This window comes from Varanus komodoensis, unplaced genomic scaffold (genome assembly GCF_004798865.1).
Source record: "Varanus komodoensis strain SLA01 unplaced genomic scaffold, ASM479886v1 scaffold41, whole genome shotgun sequence".
Taxonomy (NCBI): domain Eukaryota; kingdom Metazoa; phylum Chordata; class Lepidosauria; order Squamata; family Varanidae; genus Varanus; species Varanus komodoensis.
The window spans coordinates 3,635,214-3,650,829 of NW_025335954.1; the positions used below are offsets into that span (position 1 = coordinate 3,635,214).

The 15,616-nt window shown below is 44.6% G+C and overlaps 1 protein-coding gene across 1 annotated transcript; it reads left to right on the plus strand.

Moving 5' to 3' along the window:
- The first annotated feature begins 2,834 nt into the window (after positions 1-2,834).
- HOXC11 (homeobox C11) lies at positions 2,835-5,248 on the plus strand. The gene is made up of 2 exons (XM_044443225.1): positions 2,835-3,513; positions 5,016-5,248. Exons 1-2 carry the CDS (start codon positions 2,835-2,837, stop codon positions 5,246-5,248), a joined length of 912 nt encoding a protein of 303 aa, XP_044299160.1.
- The last annotated feature ends 10,368 nt before the right edge of the window (positions 5,249-15,616 follow it).

The window sequence follows — 15,616 nt, forward strand, 5'->3', positions numbered from 1 at the left end:
TGTTAAAGGGCAAGGTAAAGGCTCCCTGACACTTTAATTAAAAGTTTGGCCTAAAACAATATCTAACTCGTAAAAGTGGTGCAAAGGATGGAACCAAAAGGAGCTTATCTCTGCTTATCTCTGCGGCTGCCCTGCAAAATTTTTCTCTTCACATACAGAGACAGGAGAGATGCAGAAGAATTTGGAGCGGGCCGGGATGCTTATTTGTTTGAATCTTTGGAAAGGCATATTGGAGGATGCAGAGCAACATTCACCAAAACCGAAGAATGCAGAATATAAATTAAAAAGACAAGATGGTTGTTTGGTTTAAGGAAGGACAGATCACTTTGGTTTGTCTTCGTTCTGCCAGCAAATACACTGAATTCTGTACACATCTCAGTAGATCCACCAAGGGTTTGAAGGTGCTCCCTCAATGCCAAGGGTATCCTGCACGTTTCACCCACGCACACGCACACACACAACCAGAGCTGCTTTCAATATTTTGACTTTTTGGCAGATCTTTGGTCAGATAATCTGCCTGTTCCCTCTGAGCCACACAGATGCCCACCACCCCTACTTCCAAACCACCTTAGTTATTAATTTCACACTCAGTTTTGGTTTCAGCTCCCTTCTTGGGGCAGACCATCGCCTGTAAACTACACCTTACCTGCTGGTTAGAAGTAAGATGAGGCAAGCAAATTAAAAGAATTAAACTGAAAAGAAATCACAGGGCGAATAAGGTCATCTCGGGGTGTCTCTTCTGGTATCATTGGTGGCTAGAATTGCATTATTTTTAAAGGGCTTGTTCGAGATTTTCCCAAAGGAAATATTCTGCAAAACAATATTTTCCTGCTCCCAATATATTCTTCTATATCAGCCTATTCTGTTTCAGGTCTTTGCTATGCTATGAGTGCTTAATGTGCTGCAACACGAATTGACAGGATACCGGTAATAAAGCCATTTTACCCTCCTGATGTTGTGTGAATTTTGTTATGAGGCATTTAAACTGTCCAGAATTGGTGCCAGTGATGGAGGTTCTGATGGGAAGATTTTAGGTAAACAAAGAAAAGTTGCTGGGTTCTCCCCTCACTGTACACACACAATTCATGGAAAAGGGCAAGGAAACAGAGTGGAGCAAAACATATCAGCAAAATGAATTAATAACAGCAACAATAATAATAATAATAACGGGGATGAGAAGGTGGAGAAAGAACAATGAGCCAACAGAAAATTAGAGATATATTAAGGTGGAAGGCTTTTATAAAAACACACACAAACACATTCATACAGATCGATAATAGGGCTTTTAAATACATACACACAGAGAGAGAGAGAAATGAAAATTTTCAGCTCAGGCGCAAAATCTCTTTAAGGCATGTATGATGGGTACTCAAAATTATCTGAAAGATAGAAGAGTTTCAAGCACAATTCGTTAGGGCACTTCTATGGACATATAAGCAACCTCCAGTTTCTTTATATGCCTTTGTAAAATGGCTTTCCGAACTATTATTGGCAGAAGACACTTTAGATTAACAATTGGTTGAAAGTCACGGGAAATGTTATATAGGACATGCTTTGAAATATTCCTTGCTTGGGCTTTCAGTTCTGGCATGGTGGAAGAGAGGTTTACCCTCAAAAGCCTCAAATACAAGGACAAACGACTTTAATAAGGAACTTTTTTGCTTTCCCCCTTTTATTTAGCTGGTAGAAGAAAGATCACAAGGCATTGTGAACATACATTGATTGACAATAAACAGCTGCATTAAATATTCACTATACCACTCTTACATAATAAATATTTAACCAAACGTTAAAGGAGTCTTTCTAATATTTATCCCGCCTTGACCTAATTCATCAAGTCTATGTCTTGCTCTATATTTCTTGTTTCTAGTACGCCAAAATCATTAAGCCAGGCCTCGGAGGGCTACAGTTTGGGGCTGAGATGACCCCAAAAGTTTCCAGGTTTATTCTGCCAATGGCATATTTGGCACTGCTGCAGAGATGCACACTCGCTTCCGGACACTTGATTGCTGCATACCTGAGATGCAGACTGGGGCAGGTAGGGATCCAATAAATGCTAGAAATTGACTAATCGTGCCCCTTTCTGTCTTCCCATTCTCAAGTTCGCAGAGACACACATGCAGGCTCTGCAGAGGTGGTGCGCACTCCTGAAGAAAGCTCCTGAGAAACCTTGGAAAACTTACTGAAGAATCTTGACCCAATCCTCTAGGCTTCTAATAGTTGGCTCCAGTTTAAAAAGAGAGAAAAGGTTATAGCTGAGCACGCCTAAAATGTGTCTCGCATGGAAAGGAACAAACATGAGAGAGGGAGAAAATTACAGTTAACACCTCCTGTAGACCCTCCCTCACCTCCCCCACCCCTGAGCTACCCCCGCTCTACCCCACATCTGAATCCCTCCTGAACAACTGAAAGCAAAATCCAAATAGAGGAGAGAGAGGGAGAGGGAGGGAGGGAGAGGGAGAGAGAGCGAGCGAGAGAGAGAGAGCGAGAGAGCGCGCGAGCGAGAGAACTTCGCCAGCCACCCCGTCGCTATCTGCTTTGAATGCTTACAAGGGGTGTGCCTGGAAGAAAATGAATACAAATCTGCGATTGATTTTCATAATGTTTCTGCGGTGTTTGAAAACCAATCGTTTGAACCTCTGAGATCTTACCTAAGTGAACCACTCCTACGCTTCTAAGTGCTCCAAACTGATATATGACAATATCTACTTTGGATCACGTGTCCTGGAGAGAGCGACTAAGACGGATAGCGCGTCATCTCGCCTTCCCAAATTTTTCCCCCTCTGCACATCGGATCCAAAACATCTATCTATAGGAGCAAGAAAAGGAGAAAGATGTTTAACTCAGTGAACCTGGGAAACTTCTGCTCCCAGTCGCGCAAGGAGCGGAGTGCGGACTTCGGGGACCGAGCAGGTTGCGCTTCCAATCTCTACCTCCCCAGCTGCACCTATTACGTCCCAGAATTTTCGACTGTGTCATCCTTCCTGCCACAGGCCCCCTCTCGCCAAATCTCCTACCCTTACTCCACGAACCTCTCGCAAGTGCAGCCAGTGCGGGAGGTCTCCTACGGGCTAGACCCCTCGAATAAATGGCACCATAGAAGCAATTACGCCTCGTGTTACTCCGCAGAAGAGCTGATGCACCGCGAGTGCATCCCGCCTTCCACCATGACCGAAATGCTAATGAAAAACGAGAGCGCGTACAGCCACCACCACCACCCCGGCGCCAACCACCCGGCGCCCACGGGCTTCTACTCCAGCATGAGCAAGAACAGCGTCCTCCCGCAAGGCTTCGACCGCTTCTTCGAGAACGCCTACTGCTCCGCCGAGAACCCGCCGGAGAGCTGCCTGCAGAAGGGCGAGAGCAAGCTGGAGAGCGACGCGCAGCCCGGCGCGCTGTCATCCCGCGGCGAGCCGGGCGTCGACCCGGAAGACGAGGAGGAAAACACGAACCCGGGCTCCACCGCGTCGTCCTCCTCTGTCAACAAGGAAGGGAGCAAAACCAGCAACTCGAGTAGGTAGAGAGAGCAGTAAATGGAAAGGTTAAGGGACTAGCCCGCTGTTTTGTCGGTCAAATTTTATGTGGAGTTTTATAAGCATTCAAAGGATTTTATTATAACCTACAAAGCTCTTTCTTGCAACGAGAAGAATTTTTACGATGGGAAAGGCTCTTTGAGAAAAATGGAGATGTTAGGCGCAGACACAGTATCTCAGAGTCTGTGAAATTTTAAAAGCACACCATGGTGACAAATATTAACTTTGATCATGAACTTACATGAGCATTTTAAAAGGATTTGGTCCCGGGCTTCTGAGGGTAAAAGGCAATTGGGCAGAACACTGCTGTAGCTTCCTGTCCTCTCGAGGAGGCACTGAGAGATGCATGCGGGAGGGGGGGATTTTTTCCCCATTGAAAATGCATGTCCAAATTTTATATATGTGTGTAGAGAGAGAGAGAGAGAGAGAGAGAGAATGAGAGAGGGAGAAATATTCGGTGAAGGAATGCAACATTTTCAAATCATCACGGCATGGTATTTTTAGTTCCTTTCTGTAAGATTCCTTTCTGTAAGACTAGGCGGAATTCCTTGATTTGTTTTTGTCTTTTTAAGTGTAATTTTGTTTTGTCATTGAAGATGTTCGATTCACCTTAGGAAGCTGTCTGTCTATCTGTTTACACACACACACACACACACACACACACAGAGCAACAACAAAAACAACAGCAGCAGCAGCAGCAAGAAAGCAGCTCGGACTACACACACGTGTTTCTTTTCTTTTAAAACATAGAACCTAAGCGGAAGCAACTGACCAAGCAAGGGCCCTCGTGAGGTATATTTTCATTCATACAGGAACGGACCATTCAGTACTGTAAGAACTTTTGTATGAGTGTACACACACACACATAAACACAAGCTCTCTCACACACGCGCACATACACTCACACGGACACACACTTTCTTTGCCATTCTGTTTGACACCTTGCGGAACACCCTGCTCCCTTTCCGACTGAGCTAGGCTCTCGCTTTGCTTTTCTTTGTGTGTGAACGCGCGCGTGTGCCTGTGTGTGTGTGTGCGTGCGTGCACGTGTGCTGAGGGTATGTGGAGGGTGGCATTCCAGTTAATCAGAAACTTCTGCAGAGCCTCGTGCCTGGGCTCTTCCCGTCCTAACGCTGCTGAGGCGAACTCTACGGAAAGGCTGCGGCTCCGCAGCGCGGCCAAAGGCTTCCGCGATGGCCCCGCGCGGGCTGCTCAGCGCTCTTCGTAGGTCCTGCGCTTGGGGTCCCGCTTGCAACGGGGCTGGGGGGTTCGTGGCTCCCAGATGAGCAGGACGGATCGTCGCCACGGCTGCCTTCTGCCACACACGCCTGCTGAGATGTTCAGCGTGCTGGTGGGGGCAGACCTGTGTGGGAATCCAAGCCAGAGAGCTCCAGAGTGGGTGGGAGGTCTTGGGATGTGGTTGTTCCATTTGCTTAATTATTTTCACTCCCTTCTGGTTGTATTTCTCTCCCCACCCCAAAGGTGCCCCCCGTACAAGAAAGAAGCGGTGTCCCTATTCGAAATTCCAAATCAGAGAGCTAGAGAGAGAATTTTTCTTCAATGTCTATATAAACAAAGAGAAAAGGCTGCAGCTGTCTAGGATGTTGAATCTCACCGATCGACAGGTTAAAATTTGGTTTCAGAACAGAAGGATGAAAGAAAAAAAACTAAGCAGAGACCGTCTGCAGTATTTCTCTGGAAATCCCTTATTGTGAACCTCTTTTGTAAAAAAAAAAAAGAAAAAGAAAGAAAAGAAAGAAAGAAAAAGAAAACATTAAAAAAATTCCTCTGCTCGTTGAAGAATTCTGTGTATGAAGAAGGGATGCTGTGCAAACACGATTGGACTGTGGAGTCGACAAGCGACCTTCAGAGTTTTAAACCTTTTCCTTCCTTCCTTAGATTTGTATGTTTGGGACCAGCTGGGGCGTAACCAAAAGGAGTCACTGATACTCCCCAACCCCCTTCCCTGAACATTGAATGGGACTTGGATACTGTCTGAACTTTTAATTTAACGTTTAGTCTCAAAGAATCGGATTTATTTTTATTATGATGCTTTTGCGCCTCTTTTCATCTTCCTCATCCTATTCCTCATCAATCATCATCACCACTTAATTGTCTCTGTTTGTTGGAAACAACCCCAGTGCTCTGTCCAGAGAAAGTATTATTCTATTTGTCCTGATTTTTATATGCAAGTTGATGATATGTCTACAAAAACCACCCCCTCCCTGGCAAAGTCTCCCTGTCTTCAGTTGGGTGGAGGGCTTTGTGTGTGTACATGTGTGTGCAGGTGTGTGTGTGTACGTGGGTAGATACCCACACATGTTCATCTGTGCACACACATTGCACTCCACTGGGGTTCCACCGCTGCACATGCGTTCGCTGAACACTGATTGAAATCACCTTCCAAGAGTTGATGTCACTGTAATGGTGTAATTCCCATGGATTCCCCCATGTATCTTTTCTATATATAAATAGTCTATGCAGTCCCAGGTTGGATGTTGTTGATTCCACGCAACCCCACTTTTCTCTTTCCCTTTCTGCATCTGGGGGCAGGGTCGGGGTGGGGGATGGGCCAGGAGGAAGAGGAATGGACTACAATAAATTTGCAATAACTGTCTCTTAAATAGTATGTAAATGCATTATTCCCCCCTGGACAGGGAGACCAACAGCCGCCGCAGCAGCAAAGGCCAACAGCAGTAACAACCACGATTATAAATAAATCTTTGTGTATGTAAAGAAGTAAATCCCGGGAAACTCTTTGAAATTCTGTGGCAAATAAAGACATTTCAAGCTGTTCTACATTATGATTTTATTTGACCATTTTATTAGTATTTCCCTCCTAACAGGCTCATTGTGGTCAATGTGGTATGGGCTTTCCTATAGAACTTGAAATGCCCCAATTCGCGCTCTCGCTCGCTCGCTCGCTCGCTCTCTCTCTCTCTCTCTCTCTCTCTCTCTCTCTCTCTCTCTCTCTCAGTGTGTGTGAGCACACATGCGAGAGATGTGTGTGTCACATGTGTGCATGTAAGCATCAATATGACTCACAGGCGTACACACAGACACACACGTCCATACATATAATACACAAACACAAACAGGGACACTATATATATAAATATCCACATTAATATGAACCTGCTGTGCTTAACTAGACATTTGTGGAGTTCATTGTTTTCATCATTGCATTTAAATTTATAGGAATTTCTTGGCCCAATAATACAGCTCTGTGCTTGGCTCCAGATGTCTTTGTCTGTTTTCCCAATGCAGTTAATCTTTTTATTTCTTTTCCTCCCTCCCTCCACCCTACAAGCACAATATATTGCAATATACTACAATGGTGGCTAATGAGCAATATTGCAACATGGTTTAAAAGACCTATATTGGTGGTGGTTAATAAGAGCATCTCGAACTGTGCCACCGAGGAAGTGGAAATTTTCTTAATGTCAAGGATAAAGTACTGTCCCCCACTTCCCGCTTCTCCCCCCCCCCCACCTACCTCCCGCACAATGCACAAATGCAAAGTCAAGTACTTAATTCCTTCTCTTAAGCAAAACAAGTTCAACTCCCGGACATTGGGATAGAAGTGCAATTTTCTATTTACACGTCAGTAACCCTTGCTCCCTCCATTAAAGAAACACAATTTGCTTACAACTGGACAGAAAAAGACAAGAAGATACCTACACTAGTTGAATGCGCATTTTAACTGTGGGCGCAGGAGGAAGAATCCAGCCATTCTAGACGGATGGATTCCCCTAGTTTTAAATTTCCCACTGATGTTTGATGAATACTTGTGTAACAAGGGTGTGGTGCGTGAAGACGTCTCCGGTTTAAGAAACAAGCAGTAACAAATCTGTATTCTCGCCCATTGGCCAGGCGAAGTTCTCGTGCTTGCTGCTAAGTACAATCCTGTTCAATTAAAATACTTTGGTGTTGCTTGCCTTTATGGTTTGATTGGGTCAGCCATGGGGAAACCCACACATTGTGCTTAGTTTGCCAGAGAAGAGACGGGGAGACAGAAGAATCTTTAGCGGATCTAGCTCCCGTTTCGCCATGATACTATCGGAAGGGGTTATGTGAACAGAAATGTTTTCCATTAGGGGAGATGAGAGGTCCAGATCACACACACGCACACTAACACAAACACGCAGCGAGGCAAACGCGCACAGGCTGTTTTCTTCTGTATCTGCTTCTCCTTCCTTCTGCCCTGATTTTTCTGTGCTTGTCTAACGGAGACCCTTGTGAGAACGGATGCAGGGCCTTAGAAAGGCCTTTCAGTGGCATGGAACTCTCAGGACCCGATGTAAATATTTCCCTAATAGGGACGGCTCTTCGGTGGGTGTTGCCCAAAGTGCAGGAGCATGTTGGAAGGACAATGGAGTCCAAGGCGGGCCGTGGGCGCCTCAGAGCCACCCCGAGGGGAACGTGGGCACCCCCGCCCCCCGGTATACAGTGAGCGATCTGAGGAAACAAAATGGCGCATCGGTCAAAGACGCCCGCCGCTCTTTTAATGAGGGACTGCTTAAACCTTTCCAAGGTTAGGGAGAACTTAAAACGTAGGTGCAATAAGGTGCGTATCGCCAGGTCAGAAAGTCCAGTCAATGCCCCATAACTGTGGCGGTTGTCTGGACAAAGGGGGCGACTAGTCTAGACATTGTAATAAAGACTGCAGCACTAAACAGCTTAATTTTTCCTTAATTACCACCGTCTGGCCATTGAAAAAGACTTCCGCAGTAAATAGTAAACAAATAAGGGTGTCTTTGCTTAGCTTTCTTCCAGCTTCCCCCCCTCCCGCACACCCAGCCTGCGCGCAGATACACGCGCTCACACACACGCACACGCACACACACACACGCTCGCACTCCCAGGTCCCGGCTGCCCACCCCGCCGCTCCCCCCCACCCGCCTCTCCTGAGGCTTCTGCTGGGGCTGCGGCACAATGAAACTGGAGGCCTAGTTCAAAGTTTTCTCGAGCTAAAATGGAATGCCAGTTGTAAAATCCAAGTTTATAGACCATGTGGGACTTTACAAGGGTATTAAGCAGCAGTTCGAGGTAGGGATAACCCGTTAATGTTCTTTTGGGGTCTTTTTCTTTTCTGTTTTGTTTTTGTTTTTGGTTGGGGAAGGGGGACATTTCGCCGGAGAAGGAGGTCACCATTCCGAGAGAATTTAGGAACGCCGTGTCATTTTTAGCTCTAACACGTAGCTTTGTCTCTTCGCTCCCTAGGATCGGGGTGCAGAGCGCCAAAGGACTCCCGGAGCCAAACGTGCTTTGTACGCAGGGTTTACACTTGTTGCGCTGGGGGAGGAGAGGGGGCACAAGAAGAACAAAAAATGTGAATATATGATGTCTTTGAACTTCAATGGAGTCAAGTCCATCACCTTTAACCCTTTTGTAATAAACCGGAATCAGAAAGGGGCTCGGTCCCTTTTCCAATGTGCCCGCCTACTGAAGTTAGAATAGAGGGAAAGTCGTCCGTGTGAGTGTGCGCGCACACACAAACGTGCACAGAGCCAAATACACAGTCGAATCACGCATGATGTTGATGGAGTTTAATATTTAACTCCGAACTCCGCTGCGCAGCGGTTTAATATAGCTAGCATTCATACACGCACACCAAGTCACATGCAAGCTTTATTATTGTTATAAACCTTTTGATACCTTAACGCATGGAAAGTTTTTATAACTTTGTTTGGCATAAAAGTTTTACAAGAGCCCCCCTTCTTTCTTCCTTCCTTTCTTTCTCCTCCTCCCCCCTCCTCTTCCTCCTCCCTCTAAATTCCTCGCACGCACTTGAGGCTTTGCATAAGACAACTTTATTTTGCGCTCGGAAGGGCCATCCGGATAAGTGGTCCCTCATAGGCTGGAGATCTCGGTGTAAAGCCACGTTAATGACACACAGGCTAATTGCGAAGGACCTCTCCGTATGACGTACAAACACACAGCGAGTGAACCCGTTTCCTGTCCCTGCCTGGCTGGAATCCCCAACTTAACGTATGGAAGCTGCCAGTGGGCGACTCTGCTGTGAGATGAAGCTCAGAGCGAGGAAGGTGTGCGGGCGAGTTTGTCCTTGGCAGGATTTTTTTAAAAAGTTGATTTGGAGTGCAAGCAGGATCTCCTCCCAGCTGTTAGTGATGCTGCTGTTTGTTTGCTAAATGCATCCTTCTTCTCCCCCCGCCCCCCCCCCCCGCGCTCCCTGCGCGCCACACACCTCTTTTAAAAATCTGTGCCGATTCCCTTGGGGAGAAGGGATGGCGAAGCGCTGCGCATGAGCTGGCCGGGGTCGTGGAGGCGAGCGCTCGGGCGAGGATGGCTGCAAGGCGGCGCGCCGAGCCCTCCGCCTGCCCACGCACCTGGAGCTGCGAGCGGTCCCGGCCACACGCGAACCTTGTCCTCCTCTTCCCGAGCCCTGGAGCAGAGGAACGTAAACTTGACTGTGCGGCCAGCTCGGGCTCGCGAGGGCGAGGGCGCTCCGCTGACAGCGCGCACGTAAAACAGGGCTGCGGAGCGGACCGGCAAAGAACGACCATCGCCCTGGCGGAGCAAGCCCCGGGCCTGCGCGCAAAGAGCCGGGCCTTGGGCTCGGGGGCGGACGGGCGGGCGGGCAGCCTGGGCCACGCACGGAGCTGGAGAAGCCCGAGGAGGAGACCCGTGGCCTTGGCGAGTGGACCCGCACTCTCGACTCGGCGCCCGCGCCGAGCCAGCCGTCCCTTGGCGATGGACTGTTGGGGCGTCTGTGAGCTTTTGTTGATGTCGATTGGCTTCCAAGTAACTTCTGCGGGAGGCACGTCCGATCCCTGTGGAAGAGAACCAGTCAGTAAATAAAATACTCTCCTGTTCCCATTTCGCTGGAGAATTAGGCGAGACACTCTCGTGGGCCGTTAACAGCTCGGCGCCACCAAAGCATAATTGAACGTAGCGTAAATTTTTCTCCTGCCTTCTTCCTGCACCTCCGACGGGCAAAGGAGACATGCATATATATTTAAGTCTATCCTTTATGAAGAAGTGTTGATGTCACAGATTACACCTCTGTGCGTATTTGAAAGCATTTGTGGAAGGCATTGGTTTGAACAAAGGAAACCTGCCATAGTCTAGATGCTATACCTCAAAAAATTAAACTTCCTTTGAGAGCAAACTTGGACAGGCCCATCCTAATTAGTACTGTTGCTGCTATTATCATCATCATCATCATCTTTGTTATTAATCCCTCTCAAAATGGTATCTTATCAAGGCCTTGTTGATATGCTTTTAATAAAGTTTGAAACTGTAGGGATGTTCAACATATGTTAGATGTAAGCACGTTTCTCTGTTTTTGATACTCCCTAAATTACAACATGAAACCACAAGAATGTGGCTTGAAGCCTCATAAGACTTTCGAATCTTTGCTGTACCAAATGAAAATTGATCAGGTTGTTGTTAGGAGACTTACAAAATGTTGTTGGTTTTGGGTTTTTTTTTTTTTTTTTTTTAGGGAAATTATTTCAGGGGCCGGGCAGGGGAAATTGGTCAAAAAGAAAGAAGGAAGGAAGGAAGGAAAAGTACATGTTTTCGGACTAGAAACAGAGCAAAAATTTGTTCCCTTAGCCAGCTAAAAGGAGAGCAACATTTTAACGGAGAGCCGTTCTTTTTAAATATCTAATGCAAACCTTATGTCACAGTTCAAAGGACTGCTAGAATAATTCAATAGTATACCTTTGTGTCAGCTGAGTTCTTCACATATATTGCAACTTAAAAATGAACAGGGACTGCTGGCATCAGGATTATAATTAAGAATAGGAGAGTCTGCCATAAGGACTGGAATATTTTCAGTCTCACAGACGCCCAGGCATCTCTCCCACTGAGAGCACCTAGACTGAGCTGCCAGTCCATTTTCATCTCTTTTTCCCAAAGAAGTTTGGAACATCAAGAGGCAAGATGCAGATGCCAAGGGAGAGGCTTTTACTTGAAGGGAGGCCCCTCTGACGGTCTAGCAGGGGTGCCCGACACCTGTGACATTATTAAGGAAAAGAAATGACAGAGAAAAAGGTGGGAAAGGCTTCTTACAGGGAAACACAGTTTTGCATTTCGTGTGCTAAAGCAGACCGGTGATCAATACTGCCTGGAGGAAAGACAGCTTCTTCTGTAATTCAGTCACTGTTAGTTTCTTTTAAAAAAAAAATCGGTGTATCTTAACACTTTGTGTATTTTTGCTCCCCAAAATCTAATATTGTTTCCACTACTCATTTCCCCGAGAAAGTTTCTACCTGTATATTCCGCTTTGAAATTTCCCTAGAAAAGGGTTAAGCATGGGCAAACACAAACGGCACATTTTGGAAATATTTTGAAGTCACAGTATAGCTCAAAAACAGAAGGAGGTGAGAAAATATTATCCCTTACTCCTTTAAAACTGCAGATATAGATAATATTGACCCTCAGCCTTTCCTGTTTGTTTGCTGATTTACCAAGGAGATTGTGTAAGGTGGTTTGCACTTTCAGACTTGTCATGCGTAGAAGACTAACTCTTCCTTTAAGAAAGCCTCAAGTCTTTTTTTAAGTTTCAAAGCATTTTCTAAATCTTTTCATGTCACCTTTCAAAATAAAAGTGCAACTGTATCATGGAAAACTGAAGATAGTAAATGAAATATGCAATTATGGTTTTTATTTCCCTGAAGTATGATGTGGACATGGCTATCTTTTCCCCCATTCACACTGAATCTGCATTCATTAAACTTCCTAGAAGCAGCATCTACACCATGTGCGCTTTCTGCATGTGCAGCTCGACACACATGCGGGTCTTCATGCACATATGCAAGGCGAGAAAACAAGGGCGGCAACATGGTAAGGGAAGTGCCTGTGAGGAAGTTCTTCTTGTCAACTTTGGTCTCCGCCAGAAGGAAAGGTGGCCAGACTCAAACTGGGATATTAGTGGCTGAAGATTCTATGTTGGGGGTAGAAATAACCTGAGCACAGTTTTCAGTACCACCTCAAGGAACATAATATCATTCCATAATTCTTTGACTTAAGTTACTCCGAAAGAAGGAAGCAGTATAAGAGGGATTGTAAAGTTTGATAGATTTCTTGTGGTGATAGTTTACAGTTTCTAAGCCAACATCTAAAGGCGTGGGTTTTATTTTTGCATCACTGTTATTGTACTCTAGTGTACTTTGCCATAAATCAGAATTATTTCCTCCACAACATGGGGCATAATACCAAGCAGAAATACAAATTTAAGGTAATCATTAAAGTGTTGCTACCAAATACTTCCTAGAAGCAAAAATGAATGTATGCAGTAAAAATGTTAAGAAAAATTTGGTTAAAAATACAATGGACGTAAGAGGTATTTTCCGTGCATAACTCACAGTTAAATAATTAGAAGGAAAAGGGAGCAGGTAAAATATTATGTGCAGGTTTGAGATGTGCTTTTGGGTGAGTTATTAGGCACATGCAATCAGATTTTAGATTTAGCTTTTAAGAGAAATGTGCTTGCTCTGTGCGCGTGTGCAGCTCCCCCCCCCCACCCCATGGCCACCTCTGCCTGCCAGTCACGAGCGCAGAGTGCAACTCCAAGGGAAGGGCAGGGAAACTGGTTTCATGGCTCCTTTTGGTGGTGGTGGAGGGGGGTCAACTGAACTGTCTGCCTTTGGCATTCAGAAAGGGCAATCAGACACCAAAGACAATAGCAGACAGTCTGCAGTTAGCTTCATATATACCCAGACACTGGGAGAAAGAAAGGCAGAAATCCCCATGTTTTCCCCTGTCTCTTTGACGGTTTTATTCACTTCCTGGCTTTTACATTGGTAAAATAATTCAAATAGCCACAAAACAAGAAACCAATGCATCGATAAATCCCAGTCCACATTTCAGCCAGCATAATATATTTTCAGCATAACCCCGCCCTTATCTATCTATGTTGTCCTTTTGAGTTTAATACACTGTATTACCTGTTTCATTTCTACACTGATTTCTGAAGGAGTATTTAAGAAAAAAGAGCAGAGCAGCTTGTTAGGGTCTTTATTCCACACACAGGCTTTCTCCTTTTAAGTTTTAATAGCATTTGTTGGTATTTATTTTCTGCAATTAGAGTAAAGCATTTTTCCCAACGGGGGTTCTACTTAGGCTGATGAATTTTATTTCTCTCCCCATTAATGACCCATGTTTATCATACTTCTAATTATTTTTAACTTTAAGCAATATTCGGTCTCCTGGATACATTCCCCAGTGTTCCTTTATGGCCAGATCTGCCAGATAGCAAAAGATCTGGACAGAAGTTGGAGCATACATTTAGCTGCTTCTTGGGAAAGTGCTTCTCTCCCACCCCCTCCATCTACAATTGCCATCTTTTCTGAGAAAGACTTTGACCGTCAGCCTGCAAGAGACACTGGAAATTCTGCCACACATTTTCATAAAGAGATGATGTCTGAAATGAACACACTCCATTTAAAAAACCAAGAATCCCTACTTAAAACAAAGGACGATCAAGAATGTATAATTTTATTTTCACCAACTGCACTCATTTGAAACACCCTCTGTCCTGTCTTCAGGGATAGGGGGATAACTCCTATCTGCTGAAAATGCCTCGGCAGTATATAGACCTGCAAAGAGGATAAAAACCAAATTATTTGACAGGTTTCACCACAGCGCAGTTTGTACATTCTTCTTCCTGCCTCCTGGAAAGAGGGGGATGGGCAGGAATATAACATACACAAGAATGCATGGCAGTAAATAAGGATATAAAAGACTTGGAAACATATTTTCATTGTTACCCAGACAGTCCAGGAAACAAGGTCAATTGTTGGTCTCCCCAAAAATGTGCATGTGAAAATGTGTAGGGCTTCAGAGCTTAAAATTATTGAGTTACCCACATGATCTGCAAAAAATAAAGAAAGAAGAAAGGGTGGGGGGAGAGAACGGGAAAAGCCATATAATGCCAAACTGCATTGGTCTTTAATTTCATCACCTATAAATGAGGAAGTATTGGTTCCCATGCTAAAGTTTTATTCTTTGCTTATAAATATTATGTGGAATTTTCGTTGGATATCATAAAACTGAACGATTTCTATCAAACTGTTTTAAAAAGACCTATGCAGATAACACAAATAGAGGCTATAAAATTGCAAATCGCTTTCCAGAGGAAGCAAACGGCTTGAAAGTGCAGGGAAGCTCTTAGCACACTGCATTTCGGGGGTGGGGGTGGAGTGGATGGGGCTGGAGACAAATAGAATGATGCAGTTTAAGACTTCCTTGGCCCGAGATATTAAAACTTCTCACCCTTGAAGATCAGGAGGGTGGGTGGGAGGTGGGGGTCTCAGCCTGTAAGTATTTTCAAAGCAACAGCCAAAAAGAAGGGTAAAACAATGGTGTAGAAAACCAGCTTCTAAGATCTGATGGCTTTAGGCAGTGAGGAAAACACAAACACACACATACATATAGACACACAAACAGAATATAGATATCTGAAAACTGGTCTCTCCTAGCCAAGCCCATGCATTCTCAAGCATTTTTTTCTCACTCTTTCTTTCGTTAAAAATAACTTCCCACACACCCCTTGAAAATTGCTATGAACCATTTAAAGGTTTGTAATCCTTCATAATGATTTTGGGATTCCAGCGGTTTAGCTAATCCTGTTCTTGCTGTCATTATTATTATGAACATCATCATCTATTAGCATTCATCTCTTTATTTAGCTAGAAAATGTCTAATTTCTTTCCAACACTATAAACAGCATTGGCAAAGCAGGAAAATAACATGTTAGCCAATTTAATATACACTAAAGAACAATTTGACTTAATTGCAACCCGATTTAGAAAATGTCTAATAAAGAAAATAGCCACAAGGAAAACATCTACTTCAAGATATCTTTATATCAGAAATACAAGTTATTATTTTGAGATCATAAAGTTCAGAGAGAGAGAGAGAGAGAGAGAGAGAGAGAGAGAGAGAGAGAGAGAGTTGAGATCATAAAGAATAAACACGGACATTAAGGTAAGAGGACATAAACATTTTCTTTGGCTGGGAATACAATCAATTAAAATAAGCTCAAATGAAAACCATGTTTGATCCTACAATGTTTCTGCTAATAAAACTTTCCTAAAACATCGCATAGTTTG

Bases quoted from the DNA above. Each gene is read 5' to 3' on its own strand.
- HOXC11 (XM_044443225.1), top strand. From the start codon at position 2,835: ATGTTTAACTCAGTGAACCTGGGAAACTTCTGCTCCCAGTCGCGCAAG. The intron at 3,514-5,015 runs GTAGGTAGAGAG...CCCACCCCAAAG, and splicing joins GAGCAAAACCAGCAACTCGA to GTGCCCCCCGTACAAGAAAG.